The sequence below is a fragment of the Quercus lobata genome, chromosome 11 (assembly GCF_001633185.2).
Source record: "Quercus lobata isolate SW786 chromosome 11, ValleyOak3.0 Primary Assembly, whole genome shotgun sequence".
Lineage (NCBI taxonomy): Eukaryota > Viridiplantae > Streptophyta > Magnoliopsida > Fagales > Fagaceae > Quercus > Quercus lobata.
The window spans coordinates 3,086,384-3,114,173 of record NC_044914.1 but is presented as its reverse complement, the minus strand read 5'-3'; the positions used below and the strand labels follow the sequence as shown (position 1 = coordinate 3,114,173).

At 33.3% G+C, this 27,790-nt stretch overlaps 3 protein-coding genes and 1 long non-coding RNA gene across 4 annotated transcripts; all 4 read left to right on the top strand.

Moving 5' to 3' along the window:
• Positions 1-465: 465 nt before the first annotated feature.
• LOC115967686 lies at positions 466-1,059 on the top strand. Its single transcript, XR_004086515.1, has 3 exons — positions 466-626; positions 783-857; positions 994-1,059. It is a non-coding gene; the product is annotated as an uncharacterized LOC115967686 (long non-coding RNA).
• Positions 1,060-5,995: 4,936 nt separating this feature from the next.
• LOC115969113 (germin-like protein subfamily 1 member 11) lies at positions 5,996-7,035 on the top strand. Its single transcript, XM_031088682.1, has 2 exons — positions 5,996-6,251; positions 6,500-7,035. Exons 1-2 carry the CDS (start codon positions 6,125-6,127, stop codon positions 7,033-7,035), a joined length of 663 nt encoding a protein of 220 aa, XP_030944542.1. The 5' UTR covers positions 5,996-6,124.
• A 9,264-nt stretch (positions 7,036-16,299) lies between these two features.
• LOC115969114 (germin-like protein subfamily 1 member 11) lies at positions 16,300-17,240 on the top strand. The gene is made up of 2 exons (XM_031088683.1): positions 16,300-16,456; positions 16,705-17,240. Exons 1-2 carry the CDS (start codon positions 16,330-16,332, stop codon positions 17,238-17,240), a joined length of 663 nt encoding a protein of 220 aa, XP_030944543.1. The 5' UTR covers positions 16,300-16,329.
• A 7,362-nt stretch (positions 17,241-24,602) lies between these two features.
• Positions 24,603-25,043, top strand: LOC115968501 (germin-like protein subfamily 1 member 20). The gene has a single exon (XM_031087911.1). The coding sequence runs from the start codon at positions 24,603-24,605 to the stop codon at positions 25,041-25,043; it is 441 nt and encodes a 146-aa protein (XP_030943771.1).
• Positions 25,044-27,790: the final 2,747 nt, after the last annotated feature.

Sequence of the window (27,790 nt, the reverse complement as noted above, 5' to 3'; positions counted from 1 at the left end):
GAGCTTATGCATGGACATTTTTTTTGTTATTTGTAGTTGCTTTCACTTGCAAGGAGGTTATGACAAATCATTCACAATACACATGAGATAAAGTCCAATAGAAGTAAAGTTAGATGAATAGTTTACCTATATTTATTATGAAGTTATATGAATTTAAGTGCCTAACATAGACATAGTAGACTTATTAGATTTGCAATTAATTTTGTTTTTGAATTTGGTTATTTATGTTGGCGGTTTTTAGGGATTTGATTAGATGCTCTCCTTATCTAATACTATATATAATAGCAGAAGCCTTTAAGGAGGTGCTGCCACGTTAGGAAAAATGCCCCCTTAAAATGCTGCCACGTATATAGTTTTCCATTTAAAAAACCGTACGGTGCATTTAGAAGACACACTTTCATCAAACGTGTATCTATAAAAACACCAAGCCGCCTATTAAAAAAAAAAAAAACACAAACCCTAAAACGCTCTAACTTCTGTTTCTCCTCTTTCGGATACTCTCTCCTTTCGCTTCCTTTTGATTTTCTTAACACCGATGCTTACGATACAAAGATAGAGAAGGAGGAAAAAATAAACCTTGCGATTCAGAGATGAGAAGAAGACAGACGTTAAGAGAACTACCACAGGTAAGTTTTTTTTTTTCATTCTTTCTTAGATCTGGGTATGGGTATGAAATATGAATTAGTTTTGAGAAATTTGGTTGGATTGATTTTAATTTAGGTATTTGGGTTACATTAGGTTTTGATTTGATTTTTTGAAATTTGGGGTTATATATGATTTAGGTTTGGAGAGGGCAAAAACAGAGAAATAAGAGAGAACAAGAGTTCGTTATTCGAAAAGAGCAAAAACCTTTATCGGTAATTGTTTTTTTTTTTAAATATTGCTTTAAACGTTTGAATTGATTTAGTATTAGGTTTGGGTATTTAATTGAATTGATTTTGATTCAATATCTGTCTTCCTTTTTTTCTCTTTCCCCTTAAACTACACTCTTAGATACCAGTTGGAGGACAGAAAAACAGTGAGTCGAAGATTGAAGAAGTTTGATTTTTTTTAATTTGATTTTGATTGTCAATTTGTCAATTTGATTTTTTTTTTTTTTTTCAATTAGTTTGTTTTGGGAATAGGAACAATTAAATAGGAATGTTGATTGAAATCACTAGCAGACAAATAACTTGCGGAGAATGACTTAGTTTTGGTTGATTAGTAGTTTGGATTTGTTTTGATTAACGTTTTTGGAATCCATTTATATAAATATATATATATATATATATATATTTATATATATATTAATATGGGCATGTTGTTCCTTTGGGAAGGTTATCGTGTAAATTTTAAGGATTTCTCTGTTTTTCGGCATTGATAAAGATTACTGATATAGATGCTTTTATGCTATGAGGGCATCAACTTTTATATGTCTATCCAAGTCAATGATACGGACATGCAGCACCATGACAAAGATAAGATAATCATGGCCTTTTATGAATCAAGTTCTAATTCAATAAAAAACAATATATCACATGTATTAATCATGGCACACATAAATAAATCTAATACTTATGCGTTACTGCAAAATTTTTAATATGAAGAAAAGAACTTTTCTTTCATTCTAAAACACAATTAACACATTAGTGCTGTTTTGTTCTCAAAGCAAATTGACCTGTAAAATTGTCATGATTTCATTAATTTTTTTCCCACCTTTTTCCAACAGCCAAATAGATTGTTAGAGTTCTCTTTTTTCTTTTTCTTTTTTAGGCTATGCTTTGTAGCAAATTTGGCTTATTTGTGTTTGTATAGTTTTACTATTCAGTCTGCCTCTAAGATCACATATAGTCTTAGTTTTGAGAAATTTGAGTTTCTATTAGTCATATTTCTATAACTACTAAATTTAAGTCCAAACCGAGTTTTATATATATAGTTTGTGGTCTTTAGCATTTTTTCCTACAAAACAAATACATATGTATAGTTTTAAGTTTGACTAAACCATGTTTCAATAGATTTTCATACTATACGTATTTTTTTAATTTATAAATTGACATTTAATGTAATTTTTCTCTTTAGTTAAATATGGATGATAGAAAGGTTATAGCGAATGTGAAGATGAGAGACATACCTTGGTTTATGGTGGTTGACTATTTCAACAATTACATGTTGGTGCATACACATGTATAGAAGGAAATCTATTTATGTGGGTGAGGTTGAACCAACATATATCAAAGATTGAATTATATAATGGATTGAATGGTGTGATTAGAATCCTAACTTTGAATAAGAAAAATCTTTGAAGAGGAATGAGACTAACTTATTACTAAAAATTTTATGATATTATGATTTTGTTTAGCTATTTTATAGAGTTATCTTAGAAGTTTTATCATATCATGTTTATATTATTAGATTATGATAGTAGTAGGTTTAAGCAATAAGTGAAAATTGTAGTACCATACTAATAGAAATTATTTATAATTCTTTGATTCTATACCTATAATTAAAGGATTTTACATATTTTTCCATAATTAATTTTTTTCCCCATGTTATATGCTTAATAATCAATGTTGTTTGTTCTCTAGAATTGGTTTTTTGTTTAATTTTGCTTTCTCTTTCATTGTATTTGATAGATAGTATACCTACAAAAAACATAAATGAGTGTCTTAAGTTCATTGTCTTCTCATACATAACCATCTATTGAATGGATAGAGTATGGAGAATATGTGTCTAAAATTAATGAGAAAATTTGTGGTTTATATGTATTTATGATTTTTTTTTTTTTTTATCAAGCTTCTAAGATACATTTACTTTGTGTAGTATATAAATGTTGGGGTTGAACGGAATCTACAAAGGTCTATATTTAACAAGCAAATTCTTCTTATTAAGCTCAAGAGATTCAATTTTCTTCAGGCCAAGTTCAACATTCATAGCATCCTTTGCAGCAACTTTGCAAAGTTTATTATAGGCCTCTTGAAAACCTGCATCTTCAGAGAGTTCCCCATCAGAAGGGTTCTCTTCAACAGATATACTCTCATCGACTACAGCAGTAGCAGTGAAAGCAATGAAGCTTCCATCCTCATCACAATCAGAGTCATTATCAAAAACTTCACCATCACTAAGGGTTACAGTCATAGCCTTACCCTTAGACTTCAAATAGGTAGGACATTCAGATTTCATGTGTCCATACCCTTGACATCCAAAACACTGAGAACCCAAAGAATTATTAGAAGATTGACCTACTTTTTCTCTAGGTTTATCATTATTATTAACCTTAGTGGGATCATGCTTTCTAAAGTTTCTAGGTTCAGCAGTGTTTGTGCCTCTTGCCTTTCTGTTACTATTCCTGAGAAAGTTTCTAAAGTTCTTGGCAAGGTAAGCAATCTCTGTAGCAGAGAGCTCATCATCAAATCCACCTCCTTCAACATCATCAACTGACTTAAGAGCCATTGATTTGGATTTGGTAGTTTTGGGTAGATCCAACTCCCAGGATTGAAGAGGTCCTACAAGTTCATCAATAGGGATGGAGTCCACATCCTTACTTTCAGTAATGGCAGTGACCTTGGGTCTAAAGTCTTCAGTTAAAGATCTAAGAATCTTCCTAACAATTTTAGGTTGATCATAGATTTCACCCTAGTTAAAAGCAGAATTAACAATGTCATTCAATTTAGCATAGAATTCATCAAATCCACCTCCTTCAACATCATCAACTGACTTAAGAGCCATTGATTTGGATTTGGTAGTTTTGGGTAAATCCAACTCCTAGGATTGAAGAGATCCTACAAGTTCATCAATAGGGATGGAGTCCACATCCTTGCTTTCAGTAATGGCAGTGACCTTGGGTCTAAAGTCTTCAGTTAAAGATCTAAAAATCTTCCTAACAATTTTAGGTTGATCATAGATTTCACCCAAGTTAAAAGCAGAATTAACAATGTCATTCAATTTAGCATAGAATTCATCAAAAGATTCATCATCAGACATCCTAATGCTTTCAAATTTAGAAGTCAATTGCTGCAATTTATTTATTTTGATAGCCTTTGTGCCTTCATGCACAGTCTGGAGGATATTCCAAGCAGTATGAGCAACCTCAACATTAGAGATTCTCTTAAATTCCTCCACAGAAACAGTGTTAAAGATAGCATTCATATCCTTGCTATTAAACGCAGCTGCTTCTTTTTGAGAAGTTTCCCACTCACTAATAGGAGTAGTGGGCTTCTCCCATCCATATTCAACAGAGTTCCACACTCTCTCATCAATAGATTTCAGGAATGCTTTCATCCTTACTTTCCAATAAGCATAATTATTCCCATCAAAGTAAGGAGGAATAACTAGAGAGTGCCCGTGTTCCATGACAACAGGGGTCAAGGATCAGCTCAGTGATCAAAAGATCAACAACAAAAGAGTAACCCGCTCTGATACCACTTGATAGTTTTTAAACCCCTTAAAACAATTGATTTAACCTAGGTAATTAGCTAAGTTCTTACTTAGTCCAATTTAACAAGTCTAGGTTATCGCAATAACAAAGATCAAATCATGCAAAGCAGCGGAAAATAAATAACACAAGATATGATCACCCAGGAAACCAAACCAGTAAAAACCTAGGAAGGATTTAACCTAGCTATCCTCAAGGTAAACTTGAATCCACTATCTTGAAAGAATCGAAGTTCATACCATAAGACTTACAAGCCCCTACGCTCGACTTCTTATTGCTACCAACCAGTAGAACTTACTGACACGACCACGTGCAAGCTCCGAATCCACAGACTCCTTCTTTCTTGGATTCACCACCAGATACAAGCAGACCCGCTTGTGTTTTCTTTAAGCTTCAATGGCAGCAACTAAGTTGATCATCAAGGTGTAGATAAATCTTCTCCTTGAAAACCCTAAGTTTGTGTAAAGGAAAGCTCCTCTAGATCTCACAAGAGATTTACAAAAACCGCAATATGAGCAACACTAAAACGTGGCTAGGGTTTGCCTTTTATACTTAGGACAAATAAGAAACCCTAAAAACGTTTTAAAACAACTAGGGCTGAGTTGGAAAATTCTGCAGAAAAACATTCTGCCCGAGCTTCGATCAATCGAGCCTAAGCTTCAATCGATCGAGCTAGGCCGAAATGCATTAATCTTTTTCTGCATTAAGCTCGATTCCAACTTTACATAAATGCACAACTTTGAGCAAGACTAAGACACTTCTAAACACATTGTTTTGATCATAGTTTGCCAACAATACAAATTAGAGTTCTAAATACATAAAATCCTAAGACTTTTGAACCTAACAAGATTTCTACAAATTTGGCCGCTTACTTCTAAAACTTTGAGTTTTGCTTGGCATATATTTCTGTATTGGCCTTAAGATGAAGAAGTTCTTACTTCATAGAGCTTTCGCTTTGAGATAGTTTTGTTTTGTTTATTATATACACGTGTGGATACCATGCGAGTGTAACAAGTTTTTTCCTTTCAAAAATCTTCCGGCCTGCTTTTATTATTATTATTTTTTTGAATCTTTACAGAGTCTTCTGTTTGGGCTTAAAACAAAAACAAAAACAAAAACTAATAGCCTAATGGAGGCTAGAGTTTTCAAAACTAGATTATATATGCTAAACCCTTTTGAAGAAATATTTTTTTAAGTACCAGGTATTACATTTAGTGCGATTGAACTATAAGACCTGGATAACTTGAACCTTTTAGATCACTTGACCAATATATAAATGCCTCAGAGTTCACAAAGGAGGACAAAGTCGGCTTACACACTTGCGCTTCAATCTTTTCCAAGTTTAAATACGCTATCATATTCATGGTACGTAAAGTTTAATTAGTATTTGATCTTTTCAAAAAAAAAAAAAAATACTAAAAATGCACATGATAATTGGTCAAAGAAACATTAATTGCCCTAAACATGACAATGAACCGCCCCAATAATTGGTTTTTTAAGATGGGTTAGTAGTGGGGGTTAAGGAATAGTTCTCGCATAAACTATAATACAAAAAATCACCGTTGAAAACTACCTAGTCTTGTGTCCACTTGCGAGGAAATACAAAGACTTATTCAGTGACTCCACTCTATAAATAGACATGTTCTGATATGCAATATTATTCACACCTCAACTAAGCATTCAGCAAAAAAAACCAAGCATACAGCCTCAAATATGACGAAACTTTTTACTTGCCTTCTAACTGTGGCCCTATTGGCTTTGGCATCCTCTCTTGCCTCTGCTCATGACCCTAGTTCTTTGCAGGACTTTTGTGTTGCAGTTAACAATTCCAACTCTGCCGGTATGTACCTACTCTATTATGGTTTTCTTGGAGTCGTTTCAAGCTATTTGGATTTAGTTTTCTCGGTTATGATTTCACATATTAATGAAAATTTCATGATATTGGGAATCTACATATTAATGGAATTATTCTTGGAGGTGATATTATATACATGAGATTTTTTTTTTTAAAACGTACATGCATGACATGTTTCAACAATTATTATTGAAGCCTCACATTCGTGATATTAACAATTTTTTGTTTTGCAGTATTTGTGAATGGAAAGTTTTGCAAGGACCCGAAGCTTACTACAGCCGATGACTTTTTCTTTCCCGGGCTTGACGTTCCCAGAAGCACCTCAAATCAAGTTGGGTCAAATGTAACTCTTATAGATGTAGACAAATTTCCTGGCCTCAACACTTTAGGGATAGCCTTGGCTCGTGTTGACTATGCACCATATGGCCTGAATCCTCCCCACATTCACCCTCGTGCAACTGAGATTCAAACAGTCATAGAGGGTACTCTTTTAGTTGGCTTTGTTACATCCAATCCAGATAACCGTTTTATCACCAAAGTTGTGAACAAGGGTGATGTCTTTGTATTTCCAATGGGTCTCATTCACTTCCAATTCAATATAGGAGAGACCAATGCCCTTGCATTTTCTAGTCTCAGTAGCCAAAATCCTGGGGTTATCACCATTGCAAATGCAACCTTTGGATCTAATCCTCCTATCAATCCTGATGTTCTTGCCAAGGCATTCCAACTTGACAAAAATGTGGTTAATTATCTTCAACAAAAATTCTAGTGCAATGATGAACCATTAGACGGTTCCAATAAAGTTTGGCATTTTCGATTGTTGTAATGTGAAAAGTAACAATTTTTAATTTTTTTTTTTATTTTTATAGAGGTGATATGATTTGAATTTATGATGTTTGTTTTATAATTATTATTCCTTATATCAAGTCAAGATACCAAATAGTGTTTAATGAGTAAACAAAGAACTAAACCTCAATTAGATCTTCTTGTGACTGTTAGTATAACACATATGTAGCATATTTTTCATTTGTTCCACATTGTATGTATTTTACCCAAGTTTCATATTGTCCTTACTAATCGATGGAATATAGGAAAATTAATTCCTATTGATGGTTGCTATGGAATAAAGCGATATCTTGAGAAAATTTACATCACAAACTTTCCAATGACATTTTATACTAACCCATACGCCATACCTAGCAAGACATCTCCCTTCTGATAGAGAGAGAACTAACAAATCAAAATCTTAGATTATATGATTTTCTGAAACAAATGGAAAGTAAAAATCTCAAAACGTGGCTTCAGAGCTAGTCTATAGCCACGTTTATAAAACACAGCTATATGTCCAGGGGCGGAGCCGCGTTTTGCATAAATGCGGCTCAAATTACCCCCCTGTAGCTGCGTTTTTGAAAAAAGCAACTAAAAAACCCAGCTTAAAAACGTGTTTTTTGAAGTGTGGGAATGCTTGAACATGCTTCACAATCAAAGGGCCTAGCCAAAATAGCCAAATACCACTATTGGCCGAAATATATAGTAATCTACAACTGTTTACAAATTATATAGGGATATACCACTATTTTGGAATTCAAGTTCCTCAAACTCAAGTTTATCATGTAACTCGAGTTCTAGGAATTCGAGTTCCATTAAAAATTTCCACCATGGCAGGCTAAGGTAGATTATTATCATTTTAAAATGCCACCTAGAACTCGAGCTCTACAAACTTGAGTTCCTTGTTGATACAACTCGAGCTCTCTTCAAGCTAGCTAGAGTACTGTAAAAATAAATTAAAACACAAAAATGTTTGAGCTCTTCAAGCTGGGCAGCTAAATCAGAACATAGAAATGCATCTTTGGGAACAAAATAACATAGTGGAACTCAAAAACAATGACAAACGAAGTAGAAAGACCATATCTACCTAACCCCAGAATTATGACCAAAATGTTAAAAACAAGAAAAGTAACACAAAAAACAAAGACTCAATACTTATTAAAAAAAATTAAAAAAAACGAAGACGCAGTACTAAAATCTTGTAATGTATACTATGAGAACTAGAGTAGCAAGAAAAAAAAAAAAGGAAGAAAAGGAAGGCTAATGTTGGTGAGCAAGAAATTAGAGTTAGACATTTTTAAGCTAAATGTTGAAGAAAATATTGAAAAGGTTGAACAAGATCAATATTTACAACAAGTTAGTGAATTTTTGTAAACTGATTACAAGGAACTTGAGTTCTAGGTGGCATTTTAAATTTAAAAAATTCCAGCTCGGCCACCATGGTGACAATTTTTAATGGAACTCGAGTAACATGCCAAACTCTTACTCGAGTTCCAAAATAGTGGCAGATAGCCCAAATAGTTCCAAAACAGTAGTAGATTACTACATATTTCAGCCAACAGTGATATTTGACCATTTTAGCCCAAAGGACCTACACAGGTACAGTAAAACAATTGCTTTTGTAGAAAAAATTTTAACCATACACATGGGTGGTTGTCTTATGTCTAGTTTGCTGCAATATTTATTCACTGTTCACACAGAATGGAAGCTTTGTTACACTTTACATTGTAAACAATGGAACATAGAGGAAAGAAAAACAAAAAAGGAAAGAAAAAGAAGAAGGCAAAGTTGAGCTGTTGAGAGAATGAGAGTTGAAACGCCATGCCAGGGATAGAAGCAGTCAAACAAGAAAGCAAGAGAGAGATAGGGAGAGTGAGAGGGAGAGAGGGTGAGAGAGTCACCTGTGTAGAAAAATGTCTACAACTATGTAGTGATGCGACGCCTCCAACCTTCCATCTTACTTCTGTTGTGGGGCAAGTAAGCCTTAGAAGTGTTAAGATGAAATTAGATTTTTTCCCCCTTTTATTTGTTAGATAATTGTTAAAATACTTGTGCATCTCAAAATTATGAATGTCTAATTATTGTAATTTTTTGACATATATATTTATTTATCACTAATTAGATTCTATTTTATTTAAAGTTATATATCTAATTTTAGGCTTTCTTGTATATATTATCTGGGTATGAGGGGCCAAAATGATAATTTTCCTTAAAATTTTCAAATTAGTTAGGATAACTCCAATATATATATATATATACACACACACACACACACATACATACTAATTGTTTTCCAAAAATTTTGGGTGGATCGTGGCCCCCTTTGGTTCCAATGAGTCTTCAGACGAATACCTAATTCTAAATAGTAATTCCTCTAAATCTTAAATGTCCCTTCTTCCTGTCATTTTTTTTGGTTTTCTTTTTCCATCCCTTTCTTCTTTGATATATGGAGTAAAGGATTTGGAGAGAATGGCAACATGATCAATAGCATGTAGAGTATCCCTCTCTCAATTTCACTCATGTTACAGTTCCACACAAAAAAAAAAACACTGTACCTATCAAGACCTATGACGCACAGACGCGGCTGGGAGGGTGCAACACCAAAGTCCGACGCGAGGTGTGGCGACCGACGTGGCTACCCGCGCGGTGGTGTTGCATCTGAGCTTTTTTTTTTTTCATAGATTCGCGTCGACTTAACTCTATTCGCGCCGACTCGACTTCTATTCTTGCAGATTCGTGCCAATCCAGAATGATTCGGCCAGAATCAAGCCGTATCGGCCGAATCGGGCCGTATTGGCCGGCAACTGAATGGACCGAAAAAGGCCGAGACCGGCCTTGAATCATGCCAGAATACCGAAATCGGCTTTGAATCATGCCAGAACAGCCAAAATCGGCTTTGAATGAGGCCCAAACATCCTAAATCTGTCCTTCCTCAATTTTATTTTGAATATTTGTTGTTTCTTTTGTGTTTCTTGCCTTCTTCTTTCTTTGTTTTGTGAATCAAGGCATTGTAATGTGTTTTTTAAGAATATTTTAATAGTAAAAATATATAGAAAATATAAATAAAAATATTTTTAATAATTTTTTAATCGCCACCCCTGCCGCACCCGCACCCGCACCCTACTTTTTTCAAAATTGCCGAGTCCCGCACCCGCACCTGAATCCAAAAACGCACCCGTGCTTCATAGATCAAGACATCTCTTTTCTCATCTTGTCATTTCTATCCCATCTCAATTTCACCAACTCCACCGTGTTTTCTTTTTTTGATGGTATGACTGAACGGCTAGTGTTTGGTGGTAGAGAATGGAACGGTGCATATATGAATTGAAAATTTTCAGCCTTCACCTATCATTTAGCCTCTTCAATGCTGTTTTATTACACTACAAACTCAAAGGCAAAAAACAACCCAAAAACATGAAGATATTGAGTAGACATGTACCAATGGATTGATGGTGTGCTAGTTATGGGTTATAGGAAGAGAGAATTTATTAATGGAGTATGCCTTGTACGTGGTCATGTAGTTCTGAAGCTCAAGAGTTGGTAGCATAGCTAGCTAGACCATTGTGCTTTAATGGGATACGTGAAGATGATCAATACGATTCACCTTGCACCTGGTATGGCAATGGGTAGATAATAGAAACATGCATCGATGAGTTTGAACTCTTCTTCACGATTAACAGCTCGAAAAATCTGACTTGCTTGAAACTGACAAAATGGCCTTATGCCCTTTTCACCCAATTTATATAGCCTTATGCCCCCCTTCCCAAACTAATTAGGGAAATGCCCCTCTTTTGTAACTCGATTTTCTCAAAATCAAGTTAAAAAATAAAAAATAAATAAAAAATCTAGAGCCTTATAGTGACATTTTTAAGGACTTATAGTGACATTTTAAGGACCTATAGTGACGTTTTGTAACTCGATTTCATAGAGATCGAGTTACAAAACGTCACTATAGGTCCTTAAAACGTCACTATAGGTCCTTAAAAACATCACTATAGGGCTTAACTCGATTTTGAGAAAGTCGAGTTTTAAAAGAGGGGCATTTCCCTAATTAGTTTGGGAAGTAAGGCATAAAGCTATATAATTTGGGTGAAAAAGGCATAAGGCAATTTTGTCCGCTTGAAACTTTAGGGTTATTGTGCGAGACTTTGATCTTTGCCTATGAGGTTGAAAGTCGTGACATTGATTAGGAGGGAGTTTCAATCAATATGATAGACGCGATACAATCTCACAATGAAGAATTCTCATTACTAGCTAGTAGCTAGGCAACATGTGATTCAAGATAGAGTCTCGCTAACGAGTATCTTTAAAGCATATTTTAATAGACTATTTTTAAAAAGTATTGATATCACTTTTATAAGAAAAATAAAAAAGCTATAAAAAATTGCAATTACTTTTTTTTTTTTTAATTTTCCATAAAAATTTCTAAAAATATTTTTTAAATCAATCCTTTAAAGCATCCGTTAACTTTCCTTTCAAGATATTCAACATTCCTTGCGCCAATTTTGCACCTGGTAAGTGAGGCCACATCCTTTCTAATTAAACATGGTCAAAATGTTGTATCATTTGATAGCTAGCTAGAGGAGAGCCTACTTTGTTTTTACAGCACCGATTATTACTGGATCCATCCCTTATTTCCAATTAATGAAGGTTAAGCTTTCCTTTAAACCAAAAAAAAAAAAAAAAACTCATTTTCTATATATAATAGTAACATATAGAACCTACAAGTGAAAAGCATTTGGGTCACATTTCCAATAATCTTAACCCTCAGAAAAGTTAACCAGAAGTTGCATTCGTATTGAAGGCTGCGCAAAATCTGTACTTGTGGAAATTATTATGAATTGAACAAGCATAAAATCATAGTAGGCTCATGTATATATGTATACGTATGACAAGAAAACTAATCAGAATTTTACTTATAGTGCAATTATATTGTAACTGTAGGAGTAGTCTAGAATTAGTTACTAAAAGTATAATATATTTTATAATATATATAAAATTGAAGTAGCTTGACTCTTGCGTGCCGAAATAATATTATGCACATCAGCTTAATTTAAAGGCCCCACAATTTCACATGTCACTATGTATATATATATATATATACACTCATCTTCTTTTCAATATTAAAACCCGTCAATAAAATCTTGGCACATCATATTTTCTTATTTACATTTAGCTCCATACTAAAATACAATTATAATAAATTACTATTAATATAAATACTAAAATTATCATATTTTATATTTAGGAAAAAGAAAAAGAAAAAAAAAAAAATATATATATATATATATAAATATGTTTTATTACGTTAACCTCTCCTGTGCATTGTACATATTTACATGACTTATTGACTGATATCTTACAGTGGATTCATTATGAAAATACAATTCATATATGTAATATAATAAAGATATAGTCACTGAAGGCTTTTTATTTTGGACATCGTCTGTCAAGGCAAATCACGTTAAACCTCTTACTTTTTTTTGCTTCTCTCTTTTCTTTCTCGTGCACTCACATTCTCAAAAACAATTCTAACATAGTGCCAAAGCTAGATTACTTAGAACATTAATAAACCCTATCTACATATTGTTATTTCACACATCATGTACATTTTTTGTCTTTAAAGTCAAACCAATAATATCATGACATGTAATTAGTTATAATTAATTATTTTTAATTTCAAATTATAATTAATCACTCATAATCACTTGTGGTTAACCTTAGGTTTCAAGAATGTATATTATCCATTGAAATTTGATGTGGCTTCATATTTATAGGTCCGATTAATTGTTGCACTCAAAAATGTCTTTTCGTTTGTTAAGAGTTTTGAATTTTATTTAAAATTAATCTCGTATTTATCCAATGGTCAAAATGAAGCCTTTTCCCTTTATAATGTAAAATTATATCTGAACAAAATTTAGGTACAGTATTTTAGGTGTTGTTCCTTAAATTTCTCTTTTTAAAATTTAGCTATATGGTTTTTTTCTCATATGATAGAAATGTATTTTTAATTAAGTAACCATATGATTGAATTTTAAATTGAAAACTTAAGAAATAACACTTAGGTATTACTTAAGTTTTGCCCATTATATTTTTGCTTTTTTGTTGGGTTAAATTGGTGGTTGCAACTGGGGGGGGGGGGGGGACAACACCATGGAGAATTGTTCTCGGAACTGAGGGGGAAATTACACTTTACCCCCCTAAACTATACCTCATGTTACACTTAGCACCCTAAACTATGTGGATGCACACTTACCCCCCTAAACTATTATCAGTTGCACACTTTGCACCCTACTGTTAAGTTGGCTGTTAATTTGGATTGAATTTAAACTCATGTGCAAGTCATGTGACATCTGCAAAGGTGGCATATAATTAAAAGACCAAATTACTCTTTTTTTTCTTTTTTTTTGGCCTTTAAACTTCAGTCCTCGCCTTCTTCCTCCGTTCAACATCACAGATCTCTCGTTTCCTCTCAATCTCTTGCTTCACTCTATCAGTCCTAGTCCCAGCCCCAAATAACCCAAGACTGAAATTACCCCAAATTGAAAACCTGAACTCAGTCTCTCCCTCAATTTTAGTTTGTGTGTAGCAAGTATTTTGTGTTTTCTCAAGTTCAGTTTCAGTTCTTTCTTCTCCTCTGTTTCTTTTTCTTATTTCATTTTAATTTTTGAGTGCTTCATAAAGGTCCAAGTTTGATTCCTTAAACCATGTTCTTATTACAAAGGTTAGGGATTAAGAATATAATGTATTGATGTTAAGCAGGAATTGAATTTGGATTTTACAGATTTTCAAACATTACTGGAACCCATGGATACATATATAAAAGAATGCCAATTGTATTCGTATATCAAAGGAGAGCATGTTATCAATCAGTATATGCATTAACCCAATGTAAATTAGTCCTTCACCATCGTAGAAAATCAATAGATTTATTAACCCAATATAAAGGAGAGCTTGTGCTTGTTTAAAACAAATTAAAATGAAATAAGAAAAAGAAACAGAGGAGAAAGATATGACAGGAACTGAGCGAAGAGGGAATGCTGAGAACTGAGACTGAGAGGGAGAGTTGTCTTGTTTTAAGAGATTGAAAGGGATAATTTGGTCTTTTAATTATATGCCATCTTTGCAGCTGTCACATGACTTGCACATGAGTTTAAATTCCATCCAAATTAACAACTAACTTAACAGTGGGGTGCAAAATGTGCAAGGGGTAATAGTTTAGGGGGGTAAGTGTGCATCCGCATAGTTTAGGGTGCTAAGTGTAACATGGGGTATAGTTTAGGGAGGTAAAGTGTAATTTTCCTCGGAACTGAGATCTTAGATTTCTACGAGAATGAAGCATGGAAGATGAGTAATACCGCTGATTACTAGCAAAACTCCTGAACACGATGGAAGCCAATGTCAATGGCCAGCTTGTTCTTCACTCTGTCAAGCTTCAAGCTAGGCTCTATCATTTATGCATCATTGGTCGACCTCACCACCGTACGTGTCTCAGGCTTGACAAACACTATGCCTCATACTAGAACTCCCAAGCCCATGCAGACCTACAAGGTCCAATAATCTTCATTCCTACAAAACAACAATTAAAAAGCCACTTATTATAAAACTAGTTTATTTTACTATTCAGTTTATTTTTGTTACTATTATAAGCATTATTGTACTTTTTAGTACTATTCATAAGTCTCACTGCATTATTTCAGTTTAACTTTTCCTAACTTTTATTTTTATCTACAGTACTTACAACAAAAAGTTTTCAGTTTTAGCAAAACAAACGAATTTCAAATAGACTCTAACTCTGTCTCTCCTAAACGAGGTATACAAGTGACCAAGTAGACTTATCTCACCAGGTCGCTTGCTACTATGCCAAGGACGTCTGAGACTTAGCCTTTCCGTCTGGCACATATGCGCCTCAATCATTTCAAGTTTAAATGAAGTATCGTTGTACGTAAGGTTTAATTATTAGTATTTGACCTTTTCAATAAAACATGTGTGATAATTAGTCAAAGAAACATTACCCTGAACAATGACAATGAAGTGCTCCAATTAAATTGGTTAACATGGGCTAGTAGTAGTTGTTAAGAAATGGTTCACGCATTACATAAAAAATATCATAACCGTTTAAATTTACCTAGTCTTATATGCTATTTGCGAGAAAATACATAGACCAATTCGGTGACTCCTCTCTGTAAATAGACATGTTCTGATCTGCAATATCATTCACACCTCAACCAAGTATTCAGCAAAAATAAACCAAGCATACAGCCTCAAATATGAAGAAACTTTTTACTTGCCTTCTAACTGTTGCGCTATTGGCTTTGGCATCCTCTCTTACCTCTGCTCATGATCCTAGCAGTGGCGGCTCCAGGAATTTTTCTCAAAGTATTCCTTAAAAAGCATAAATTATACAATCTAATAAAAAGAGAAATTCATATATTGACAACAACAAAACACGCAAACAAATAAAGTCTACAATTGCCTTTTACAAGTTTCATATTTTGAAATCAATGCATGATAGTGTCATTATCAATTCTACAAACTACATCTCTTTCAATGTACACAACCAAGCAATCATTCATCCATATAATATAGAACAAATTATGGAGCAAAATTTAATTTTATTGGCATAAAAAAAATATGTGTTTCCAAATTTTTTTTTGAAGGGTAGACAAATAAAAAATTTAAAATTATTATATATAAGAAACAAAATTCAGGTCAGGTCCTGGGATCACCTTGGCCTTAAAGTGGCACCGCCCTGACCCTAGATAACTTGAACCTTTTAGATCACTTGACCAATATATAAATGCCTCAGAGTTCACAAAGGAGGACAAAGTCGGCTTACACACTTGCGCCTCAATCTTTTCCAAGTTTAAATACGCTATCATATTCATGGTACGTAAGGTTTAATTAGTATTTGATCTCCTCAAAAAAAAAAAAATACTAAAAATGCACATGATAATTGGTCAAAGAAACAATAATTGCTCTAAACATGACAATGAACCGCCCCAATAATTGGTTTTCTAAGATGGGTTAGTAGTGGGGGTTAAGGACTAGTTCTCGCATAAACTATAATACAAAAAATCACCGTTGAAAACTACCTAGTCTTGTGTCCACTTGCGAGGAAATACATAGACTTATTCAGTGACTCCACTCTATAAATAGACATGTTCTGATATGCAATATTATTCACACCTCAACTAAGCATTCAGCAAAAAAAACCAAGCATACAGCCTCAAATATGACGAAACTTTTTACTTGCCTTCTAACTGTGGCCCTATTGGCTTTGGCATCCTCTCTTGCCTCTGCTCATGACCCTAGTTCTTTGCAAGACTTTTGTGTTGCAGTTAACAATTCCAACTCTGCCGGTATGTACCTACTCTATTATGGTTTTCTTGGAGTCGTTTCAAGCTATTTGGATTTAGTTTTCTCGGTTATGATTTCACATATTAATGAAAATTTCATGATATTGGGAATCTACATATTAATGGAATTATTCTTGGAGGTGATATTATATACATGAGATTTTTTTTTTTAAAACGTACATGCATGACATGTTTCAACAATTATTATTGAAGCCTCACATTCGTGATATTAACAATTTTTTGTTTTGCAGTATTTGTGAATGGAAAGTTTTGCAAGGACCCGAAGCTTACTACAGCCGATGACTTTTTCTTTCCCGGGCTTGACGTTCCCAGAAGCACCTCAAATCAAGTTGGGTCAAATGTAACTCTTATAGATGTAGACAAATTTCCTGGCCTCAACACTTTAGGGATAGCCTTGGCTCGTGTTGACTATGCACCATATGGCCTGAATCCTCCCCACATTCACCCTCGTGCAACTGAGATTCAAACAGTCATAGAGGGTACTCTTTTAGTTGGCTTTGTTACATCCAATCCAGATAACCGTTTTATCACCAAAGTTGTGAACAAGGGTGATGTCTTTGTATTTCCAATGGGTCTCATTCACTTCCAATTCAATATAGGAGAGACCAATGCCCTTGCATTTTCTAGTCTCAGTAGCCAAAATCCTGGGGTTATCACCATTGCAAATGCAACCTTTGGATCTAATCCTCCTATCAATCCTGATGTTCTTGCCAAGGCATTCCAACTTGACAAAAATGTGGTTAATTATCTTCAACAAAAATTCTAGTGCAATGATGAACCATTAGACGGTTCCAATAAAGTTTGGCATTTTCGATTGTTGTAATGTGAAAAGTAACAATTTTTAATTTTTTTTTTTATTTTTATAGAGGTGATATGATTTGAATTTATGATGTTTGTTTTATAATTATTATTCCTTATATCAAGTCAAGATACCAAATAGTGTTTAATGAGTAAACAAAGAACTAAACCTCAATTAGATCTTCTTGTGACTGTTAGTATAACACATATGTAGCATATTTTTCATTTGTTCCACATTGTATGTATTTTACCCAAGTTTCATATTGTCCTTACTAATCGATGGAATATAGGAAAATTAATTCCTATTGATGGTTGCTATGGAATAAAGCGATATCTTGAGAAAATTTACATCACAAACTTTCCAATGACATTTTATACTAACCCATACGCCATACCTAGCAAGACATCTCCCTTCTGATAGAGAGAGAACTAACAAATCAAAATCTTAGATTATATGATTTTCTGAAACAAATGGAAAGTAAAAATCTCAAAACGTGGCTTCAGAGCTAGTCTATAGCCACGTTTATAAAACACAGCTATATGTCCAGGGGCGGAGCCGCGTTTTGCATAAATGCGGCTCAAATTACCCCCCTGTAGCTGCGTTTTTGAAAAAAGCAACTAAAAAACCCAGCTTAAAAACGTGTTTTTTGAAGTGTGGGAATGCTTGAACATGCTTCACAATCAAAGGGCCTAGCCAAAATAGCCAAATACCACTATTGGCCGAAATATATAGTAATCTACAACTGTTTACAAATTATATAGGGATATACCACTATTTTGGAATTCAAGTTCCTCAAACTCAAGTTTATCATGTAACTCGAGTTCTAGGAATTCGAGTTCCATTAAAAATTTCCACCATGGCAGGCTAAGGTAGATTATTATCATTTTAAAATGCCACCTAGAACTCGAGCTCTACAAACTTGAGTTCCTTGTTGATACAACTCGAGCTCTCTTCAAGCTAGCTAGAGTACTGTAAAAATAAATTAAAACACAAAAATGTTTGAGCTCTTCAAGCTGGGCAGCTAAATCAGAACATAGAAATGCATCTTTGGGAACAAAATAACATAGTGGAACTCAAAAACAATGACAAACGAAGTAGAAAGACCATATCTACCTAACCCCAGAATTATGACCAAAATGTTAAAAACAAGAAAAGTAACACAAAAAACAAAGACTCAATACTTATTAAAAAAAAATTAAAAAAAACGAAGACGCAGTACTAAAATCTTGTAATGTATACTATGAGAACTAGAGTAGCAAGAAAAAAAAAAAAGGAAGAAAAGGAAGGCTAATGTTGGTGAGCAAGAAATTAGAGTTAGACATTTTTAAGCTAAATGTTGAAGAAAATATTGAAAAGGTTGAACAAGATCAATATTTACAACAAGTTAGTGAATTTTTGTAAACTGATTACAAGGAACTTGAGTTCTAGGTGGCATTTTAAATTTAAAAAATTCCAGCTCGGCCACCATGGTGACAATTTTTAATGGAACTCGAGTAACATGCCAAACTCTTACTCGAGTTCCAAAATAGTGGCAGATAGCCCAAATAGTTCCAAAACAGTAGTAGATTACTACATATTTCAGCCAACAGTGATATTTGACCATTTTAGCCCAAAGGACCTACACAGGTACAGTAAAACAATTGCTTTTGTAGAAAAAATTTTAACCATACACATGGGTGGTTGTCTTATGTCTAGTTTGCTGCAATATTTATTCACTGTTCACACAGAATGGAAGCTTTGTTACACTTTACATTGTAAACAATGGAACATAGAGGAAAGAAAAACAAAAAAGGAAAGAAAAAGAAGAAGGCAAAGTTGAGCTGTTGAGAGAATGAGAGTTGAAACGCCATGCCAGGGATAGAAGCAGTCAAACAAGAAAGCAAGAGAGAGATAGGGAGAGTGAGAGGGAGAGAGGGTGAGAGAGTCACCTGTGTAGAAAAATGTCTACAACTATGTAGTGATGCGACGCCTCCAACCTTCCATCTTACTTCTGTTGTGGGGCAAGTAAGCCTTAGAAGTGTTAAGATGAAATTAGATTTTTTCCCCCTTTTATTTGTTAGATAATTGTTAAAATACTTGTGCATCTCAAAATTATGAATGTCTAATTATTGTAATTTTTTGACATATATATTTATTTATCACTAATTAGATTCTATTTTATTTAAAGTTATATATCTAATTTTAGGCTTTCTTGTATATATTATCTGGGTATGAGGGGCCAAAATGATAATTTTCCTTAAAATTTTCAAATTAGTTAGGATAACTCCAATATATATATATATATACACACACACACATACATACTAATTGTTTTCCAAAAATTTTGGGTGGATCGTGGCCCCCTTTGGTTCCAATGAGTCTTCAAACGAATACCTAATTCTAAATAGTAATTCCTCTAAATCTTAAATGTCCCTTCTTCCTGTCATTTTTTTTGGTTTTCTTTTTCCATCCCTTTCTTCTTTGATATATGGAGTAAAGGATTTGGAGAGAATGGCAACATGATCAATAGCATGTAGAGTATCCCTCTCTCAATTTCACTCATGTTACAGTTCCACACAAAAAAAAAAACACTGTACCTATCAAGACCTATGACGCACAGACGCGGCTGGGAGGGTGCAACACCAAAGTCCGACGCGAGGTGTGGCGACCGACGTGGCTACCCGCGCGGTGGTGTTGCATCTGAGCTTTTTTTTTTTTCATAGATTCGCGTCGACTTAACTCTATTCGCGCCGACTCGACTTCTATTCTTGCAGATTCGTGCCAATCCAGAATGATTCGGCCAGAATCAAGCCGTATCGGCCGAATCGGGCCGTATTGGCCGGCAACTGAATGGACCGAAAAAGGCCGAGACCGGCCTTGAATCATGCCAGAATACCGAAATCGGCTTTGAATCATGCCAGAACAGCCAAAATCGGCTTTGAATGAGGCCCAAACATCCTAAATCTGTCCTTCCTCAATTTTATTTTGAATATTTGTTGTTTCTTTTGTGTTTCTTGCCTTCTTCTTTCTTTGTTTTGTGAATCAAGGCATTGTAATGTGTTTTTTAAGAATATTTTAATAGTAAAAATATATAGAAAATATAAATAAAAATATTTTTAATAATTTTTTAATCGCCACCCCTGCCGCACCCGCACCCGCACCCTACTTTTTTCAAAATTGCCGAGTCCCGCACCCGCACCTGAATCCAAAAACGCACCCGTGCTTCATAGATCAAGACATCTCTTTTCTCATCTTGTCATTTCTATCCCATCTCAATTTCACCAACTCCACCGTGTTTTCTTTTTTTGATGGTATGACTGAACGGCTAGTGTTTGGTGGTAGAGAATGGAACGGTGCATATATGAATTGAAAATTTTCAGCCTTCACCTATCATTTAGCCTCTTCAATGCTGTTTTATTACACTACAAACTCAAAGGCAAAAAACAACCCAAAAACATGAAGATATTGAGTAGACATGTACCAATGGATTGATGGTGTGCTAGTTATGGGTTATAGGAAGAGAGAATTTATTAATGGAGTATGCCTTGTACGTGGTCATGTAGTTCTGAAGCTCAAGAGTTGGTAGCATAGCTAGCTAGACCATTGTGCTTTAATGGGATACGTGAAGATGATCAATACGATTCACCTTGCACCTGGTATGGCAATGGGTAGATAATAGAAACATGCATCGATGAGTTTGAACTCTTCTTCACGATTAACAGCTCGAAAAATCTGACTTGCTTGAAACTGACAAAATGGCCTTATGCCCTTTTCACCCAATTTATATAGCCTTATGCCCCCCTTCCCAAACTAATTAGGGAAATGCCCCTCTTTTGTAACTCAATTTTCTCAAAATCAAGTTAAAAAATAAAAAATAAATAAAAAATCTAGAGCCTTATAGTGACATTTTTAAGGACTTATAGTGACATTTTAAGGACCTATAGTGACGTTTTGTAACTCGATTTCATAGAGATCGAGTTACAAAACGTCACTATAGGTCCTTAAAACGTCACTATAGGTCCTTAAAAACATCACTATAGGGCTTAACTCGATTTTGAGAAAGTCGAGTTTTAAAAGAGGGGCATTTCCCTAATTAGTTTGGGAAGTAAGGCATAAAGCTATATAATTTGGGTGAAAAAGGCATAAGGCAATTTTGTCCGCTTGAAACTTTAGGGTTATTGTGCGAGACTCCCAACTCCAAAGGGCATGATTTCATAGATTGGTTTAAGCATAAAAGTTAGAGCTTTGATCTTTGCCTATGAGGTTGACAGTCGTGACATTGATTAGGAGGGTGTTTCAATCAATATGATAGACGCGATACAATCTCACAATGAAGAATTCTCATTACTAGCTAGTAGCTAGGCAACATGTGATTCAAGATAGAGTCTCGCTAACGAGTATCTTTAAAGCATATTTTAATAGACTATTTTTAAAAAGTATTGATATCACTTTTATAAGAAAAATAAAAAAGCTATAAAAAATTGCAATTACTTTTTTTTTAAATTTTCCATAATAATTTCTAAAAAATATTTTTTAAATCAATCCTTTAAAGCATCCGTTAACTTTCCTTTCAAGATATTCAACATTCCTTGCGCCAATTTTGCACCTGGGAAGTGAGGCCACATCCTTTCTAATTAAACATGGTCAAAATGTTGTATCATTTGATAGCTAGCTAGAGGAGAGCCTACTTTGTTTTTACAGCACCGATTATTACTGGATCTATCCCTTATTTCCAATTAATGAAGGTTAAGCTTTCCTTTAAACCAAAAAAAAAAAAACTCATTTTCTATATATAGTAACATATAGAACCTACAAGTGAAAAGCATTTGGTCACATTTCCAATAATCTTAACCCTCAGAACAGTAAACCAGAAGTTGCATTCGTATTGAAGGCTGCGCAAAATCTGTACTTGTGGAAATTATTATGGACAAGCATAAAATCATAGTAGGCTCATGTATATATGTACACATTTGACAAGAAAACTAATCATAATTTTACTTATAGTGCAATTATATTATAACTGTAGGAGTAGTCTAGAATTAGTTACTAAAAGTATAATATATTTTATAATATATATAAAATTGAAGTTGCTTGACTCTTGCTTGCCGAAATAATATTATGCACATCAGCTTTAAAGGTCCCACAATTTCACATGTCACTCTATATATATATATATATATATATATATAAACTCATCTTCTTTTCAATATTTAAACCCACCAATAAAATCTTGGCACATCATATTTTCTTATTTACATTTAGCTCCATACTAAAATACAATTATAATAAATTACTATTAATATAGCTGTGTGGCTTTTACTTAAAATTAATCTCTTTTTAAAATTAAGTTGTGTGGCTTTTTTCTCATAGGATAGAAATGTATTTTTAATTAAGTAACCATATGATTGAATTTTAAGTAGAAAACTTAAAAAATAACACTTAGGTATTGTACTTAAGTTTTACCCATTATATTTTTGCTTTTTTGTTGGGGTAAATTGGTGGTTGTAACCCCGCACCGCAGGGGGGGGGGGGTGACAACAACATGGAGTATTGTTCTCGGAACTGAGATCTTAGATTTCTACGAGAATGAAGCATGGAAGAAGAGTAATATTGCTGATTACTAGCAAAACTCATGAACACGACAGAAGCCAATGTCAATGGCCAGCTTGTTCTTCGGTCTGTCAAGCTTCAAGCTAGGTTCTATCATTTACGCATCATTGGTCGACCTCACCACCGTACGTGTCTCAGGCTTGACAAACACTATGGCTCATACTAGAACTCCCAAGCCCAAGCAAACCTACGAGGTCCAATAATCTTCATCCCTACAAAACAACAATTAAAAAGCCACTTATTATAAAACTAGCTTATTTTACTATTCAGCTTATTTTTGTTACTATTATAAGCATCACTGTACTTTTTAGTACTATTCATAAGTCTCACTGTATTATTTCAGCTAACTTTTATCTTTATCTACAATACTTACAACAAAAAGTTTTCAGTTTTAGCAAAATAAACGAATTCTAAATAGACTCTAACTCTGTCTCCCCTAGAGGAGGTAAGCAAGTGACCAAGTACACTTATCTCACCAGGTCGCTTGCTACTATGCCAAGGACGTCTGAGACTTCGCCTTCTCGTCTGGCACACATGCGCTTCAATCATTTCAAGTTTAAATGAAGTATCGTTGTACGTAAGGTTTAATTATTAGTATTTGACCTTTTCAATAAAACATGTGTGATAATTAGTCAAAGAAACATTACCCTGAACAATGACAATGAAGTGCTCCAATTAAATTGGTTAACATGGGCTAGTAGTAGTTGTTAAGAAATGGTTCACGCATTACATAAAAAATATCATAACCGTTTAAATTTACCTAGTCTTATATGCTATTGGCGAGAAAATATATAGGCCAATTCGGTGACTCCTCTGTAAATAGACATGTTCTGATCTGCAATATCATTCACACCTCAACCAAGCATCCAGCAAAAATAAACCAAGCATACAGCCTCAAATATGAAGAAACTTTTTACTTGCCTTCTAACTGTTGCGCTACTGGCTTTGGCATTCTCTCTTGCCTCTGCTCATGATCCTAGCAGTGGCGGCTCCAAGAATTTTTCTCAGGATATATATTCCTTAAGAAGCATAAATTATACAATCTAATAAAAAGAGAAATTCATATATTGACAACAACAACAATAATAATAAAAAACACGCAAATACATAAAATTTGCAATTGCCTTCTACAAGTTTCATATTTTGAAATTAGTGCATGATAGTGTCATTATCAATGCTACAAGCTACATCTTTTTCAATATACACAACCAAGCAATCATTCATCCACATAATGTAGAACAAATTATAAAGCAAAATTTAATTTTATTGGCATAAAAAAAACTGAGGATGTTTCCAATTTTTTATTTGAAGGGTAGACAAATAAAAAATTTTAAATTATTAAGGTGCCGCCACCCCTGACCCTAGTCCATTGCAAGACTTTCGTGTTGCAGTTAACAATCCCAACTCTGCTGGTATGTACTTACTCTATCTATTTGAAACGACTTCTTGGAGTCGTTTCAAGCTATTTGGATTTATTTTTCTCGTTTAGATTCTACACATTAATGAAAACTTTCTGATATTGGGAATCTAAAAAATTAATGGAATTATTCTTAGAAGCGATATATAATATCTACATGGGATTTAATTTAATTTTTTTTTAACGTACATGCATGACATGTTATCATCCTTTATCATTGAAGCCTCACATTTGTGATATTAACAATCTTTTCTTTTGCAATATTTGTGAATGGAAAGTTTTGTAAGGACCCAAAGCTTATTACAGTCGACGACTTTATCTTCATGGGGCTTGATGTTCCTAGAAACACCCATAATCAATTTGGGTCAAATGTCACTCTAGTAAACGTGGACATGTTTCCTGGCCTCAACACTCTAGGGATAGCGTTGGCTCGTGTTGACTATGCACCATATGGCCTAAATCCTCCCCACATTCACCCTCGTGCCACCGAGCTTTTGACAGTCATAGAGGGTACACTTCTAGTTGGCTTTGTCACATCCAATCCTAATAATCGGCGTGTATTTCCAATGGGTCTCATCCACTTTCAGTTCAATATAGGAGAGACCAATTCCGTTGCATTTTCTAGTCTCGATAGCCAAAATCCTGGGCTTATCACAATAGCAAATGCAACTTTTGGATCTAATCCTCCTATCAATCCTTATGTTCTTGCCAAGGCATTCCAACTCGACAAAAGTGTGATGAATTATCTTCAACAAAAAATCTAGTGTAATGATGAACCATTACACAGTTCCAATAAAGTTTGGCATTTTTAATTGTTGTATTTGAAAGTAACAATTTATTTATTTTTTATAAAGCTATTATGATTTGAATTTGTAATTTCTGTTTTATAATTATTACTCTCCATTGTCAGATATTAATTAATTTTTGGTATAATTATTATCAAATATTGTTTATATGTTTTAACAGTATGACAACGGAAGAATAAATACACAACTAAACCTCAATTAGATATTGCTGTGACGTTCAGTATAATCACATATTAAGCATATTTTCCATTTGTTCCGCAATTGTAAATATTTTACACATGTTTCATATTCTTGTTAAATGGCCAATGGAATAAAGCAATATCAATCGCTATTGATGATAGTAGCTATATAATAGTGGGATATTTTAGAAAATTTACGTCATAAACTTTCCAATAATATATTTTTTGAATTAAATTAATGTTTAGAAGGACAAAAGGTAAGTTCCCAAAAGTAAAAAGAACTGAGCCAAACCCACTTTTTGTATCCAAAACAAATTCACCACGAACCATGCATGAGTAATCATAAAAGTTGTTACTTTCATAAAATTGAGTTGATTATCTAGGCACTACAATGATTGTACATCAAGATCATCTCTGTATTGTTAGATATCTCATGTGCAACTTAATTTCCAAGTTTTCCATGTTGAATCACCATACTTCCCAATTGACTACCTCTCCAATATCACCAAATTGTAAAAGCGTTGGGACCTTTAGAATTTAGAATTTCATATTTTATCCTCCACTTAAATTTTTGTCTACAACGCCTCTAATAGGAAATTTGGATTTTTTTAATTTAGAGCCTTTTTTGGGGAATTTTTTAGAACATTTTTCTAGCTATTTAAAGGAGGTTAGTGCAAATAGTTTACATTTTAAAAGAAGTGGGCGTCTTATTCTAAAATAGAGGGGAGGTGAGTGTAATAACAGAAAATGTCCAGGCGGTTAGTGCAATTTGTCCAAAATTTTGACAAAATACAGGAAGAAAAATAGCTAAACAAAACCCTAGATTATATGATTTCCAAAACAAATGGTAAAGTAAAAACTCAAATTAAGACGAATACCTAAATAGTAGTTCCTCTAAATCTTAAATTTCCCTTCTTAGTAGTTCCTCTAAATCTTAAATTTCCCTTCTTCTTGCCATTTTTTTTTTCTTCTGTTATTTTGTTCTTCTCTATTTTGAAGCTTGGAGTAGAGTATTTGTTGTCTATTTAATTTGTAATTGGTGTCAAATTTTACACAACGTGTTCAATTTATTTTTCTTAACTTTGGTGTCAAGTGATCCATCAGAATGCTTATCATTGAAGTTGAAACGATCACCTTAATAATTTAAGTAAGACTAGTTCATCATCACTACTATTGAATGTTTTTATGCGAAAGCACGACTTACAAACTAATTCTCTTTACAAGGAAAACCAAATAACATCACTTAACTCTAATATTTTTGAAAATTAAAATTAATATCTTTAATAAATTATTTAAAAAATTTTACACTACACTTAACCAAAAAAACAGAAGAATTTTTGTGCTTTTTTTTAGATCTCATCTACATCAAAAGTTAATTGATGATTCTAATGATAAAAAATAATTAGTATTGGTCCGACAATATAGATTCAAAAGAGCTTATTAGTACTTTTGAATATTGTTATTTTTCTTTTGTGTTAAGGGAGGGTAATTTCCCTTCGATGTTTTGGCCCAATGGATAGCTATGTTCAATTGGATAGAACTGATTCCTCTCTATAATCTTCCTAACTTAATGGCTCAAACTTTAGACAAAAAATGGTTATAGATCCTTTCTCCTTTTCTAATCTACTCTCCTTGTACTCAAATACATTGTATTAATAATTATTATTATTATTATTTTTAGGGGTAATTATATTCTCCTCCCTTAAGGTTTGAAAAAATGACACTCTATCCCAAACTTGAAGAGAAAAAAAACTTTTCCTCCAACATCCAATTGAAGAAAATTTATTAAACTAATATTAAAAATTATGTGCACTAACATGCTGTTTGCTTGATGACAAGAAAGTTTATAAAATTATCTTATTTCGTAATTAAATTTATTATTTTTAATTTTTAATTAAATTATATTTTAAAATATTAAGTGTGAGTTTTGTTTATTATTATTTCTTCTTTTTTCAACCAATTATGGAGAGATTTGCTCTAGCAAGTGTTTTGGTGCTTGATAAATTTTTCATTTTTTATTCTAAATTTACTAATTATTTTTTTACCTAACTATGGTTAAACTTTTGTTAAGAAATTCTTATAAAAACTAGTTAAAGGCCGGTGCGTTGCACGGTTTTATGTTGAAAGTTGTAGAATATATATAATTATTATAATCAAATAAGTAATTATTATAACGAAAGGAATAAATTGCTATAACAACAATCAAATATAAAATGATAGCACCTTAATTCAAAATTATCTTCTAACATACCAATTGTGATATAATAACATTTGTAGTTACATGTATCAAACTATTCACATATGAATTTATATCTAATGAATCTATAATATAAGTGATTTGCAATATCGTTAACAACAATATTAATGATTAAAATCTTTAGACAAAGTACCATAAAATTGGCCACTTTTTAAAGATAGAACTATTCGAGAAATAAAACCTTTGTTCTAATTAAAAAAAATTGTAAAGTTCTACATCTAGATTACAAACCTTTCTTAGGATGCTTGAAATCTTTTTTGACAAACCTG

Bases quoted from the DNA above. Each gene is read 5' to 3' on its own strand.
- LOC115969113 (XM_031088682.1), top strand. From the start codon at position 6,125: ATGACGAAACTTTTTACTTGCCTTCTAACTGTGGCCCTATTGGCTTTG. The intron at 6,252-6,499 runs GTATGTACCTAC...TTTGTTTTGCAG, and splicing joins TAACAATTCCAACTCTGCCG to TATTTGTGAATGGAAAGTTT.
- LOC115969114 (XM_031088683.1), top strand. From the start codon at position 16,330: ATGACGAAACTTTTTACTTGCCTTCTAACTGTGGCCCTATTGGCTTTG. The intron at 16,457-16,704 runs GTATGTACCTAC...TTTGTTTTGCAG, and splicing joins TAACAATTCCAACTCTGCCG to TATTTGTGAATGGAAAGTTT.
- LOC115968501 (XM_031087911.1), top strand. From the start codon at position 24,603: ATGGGGCTTGATGTTCCTAGAAACACCCATAATCAATTTGGGTCAAAT.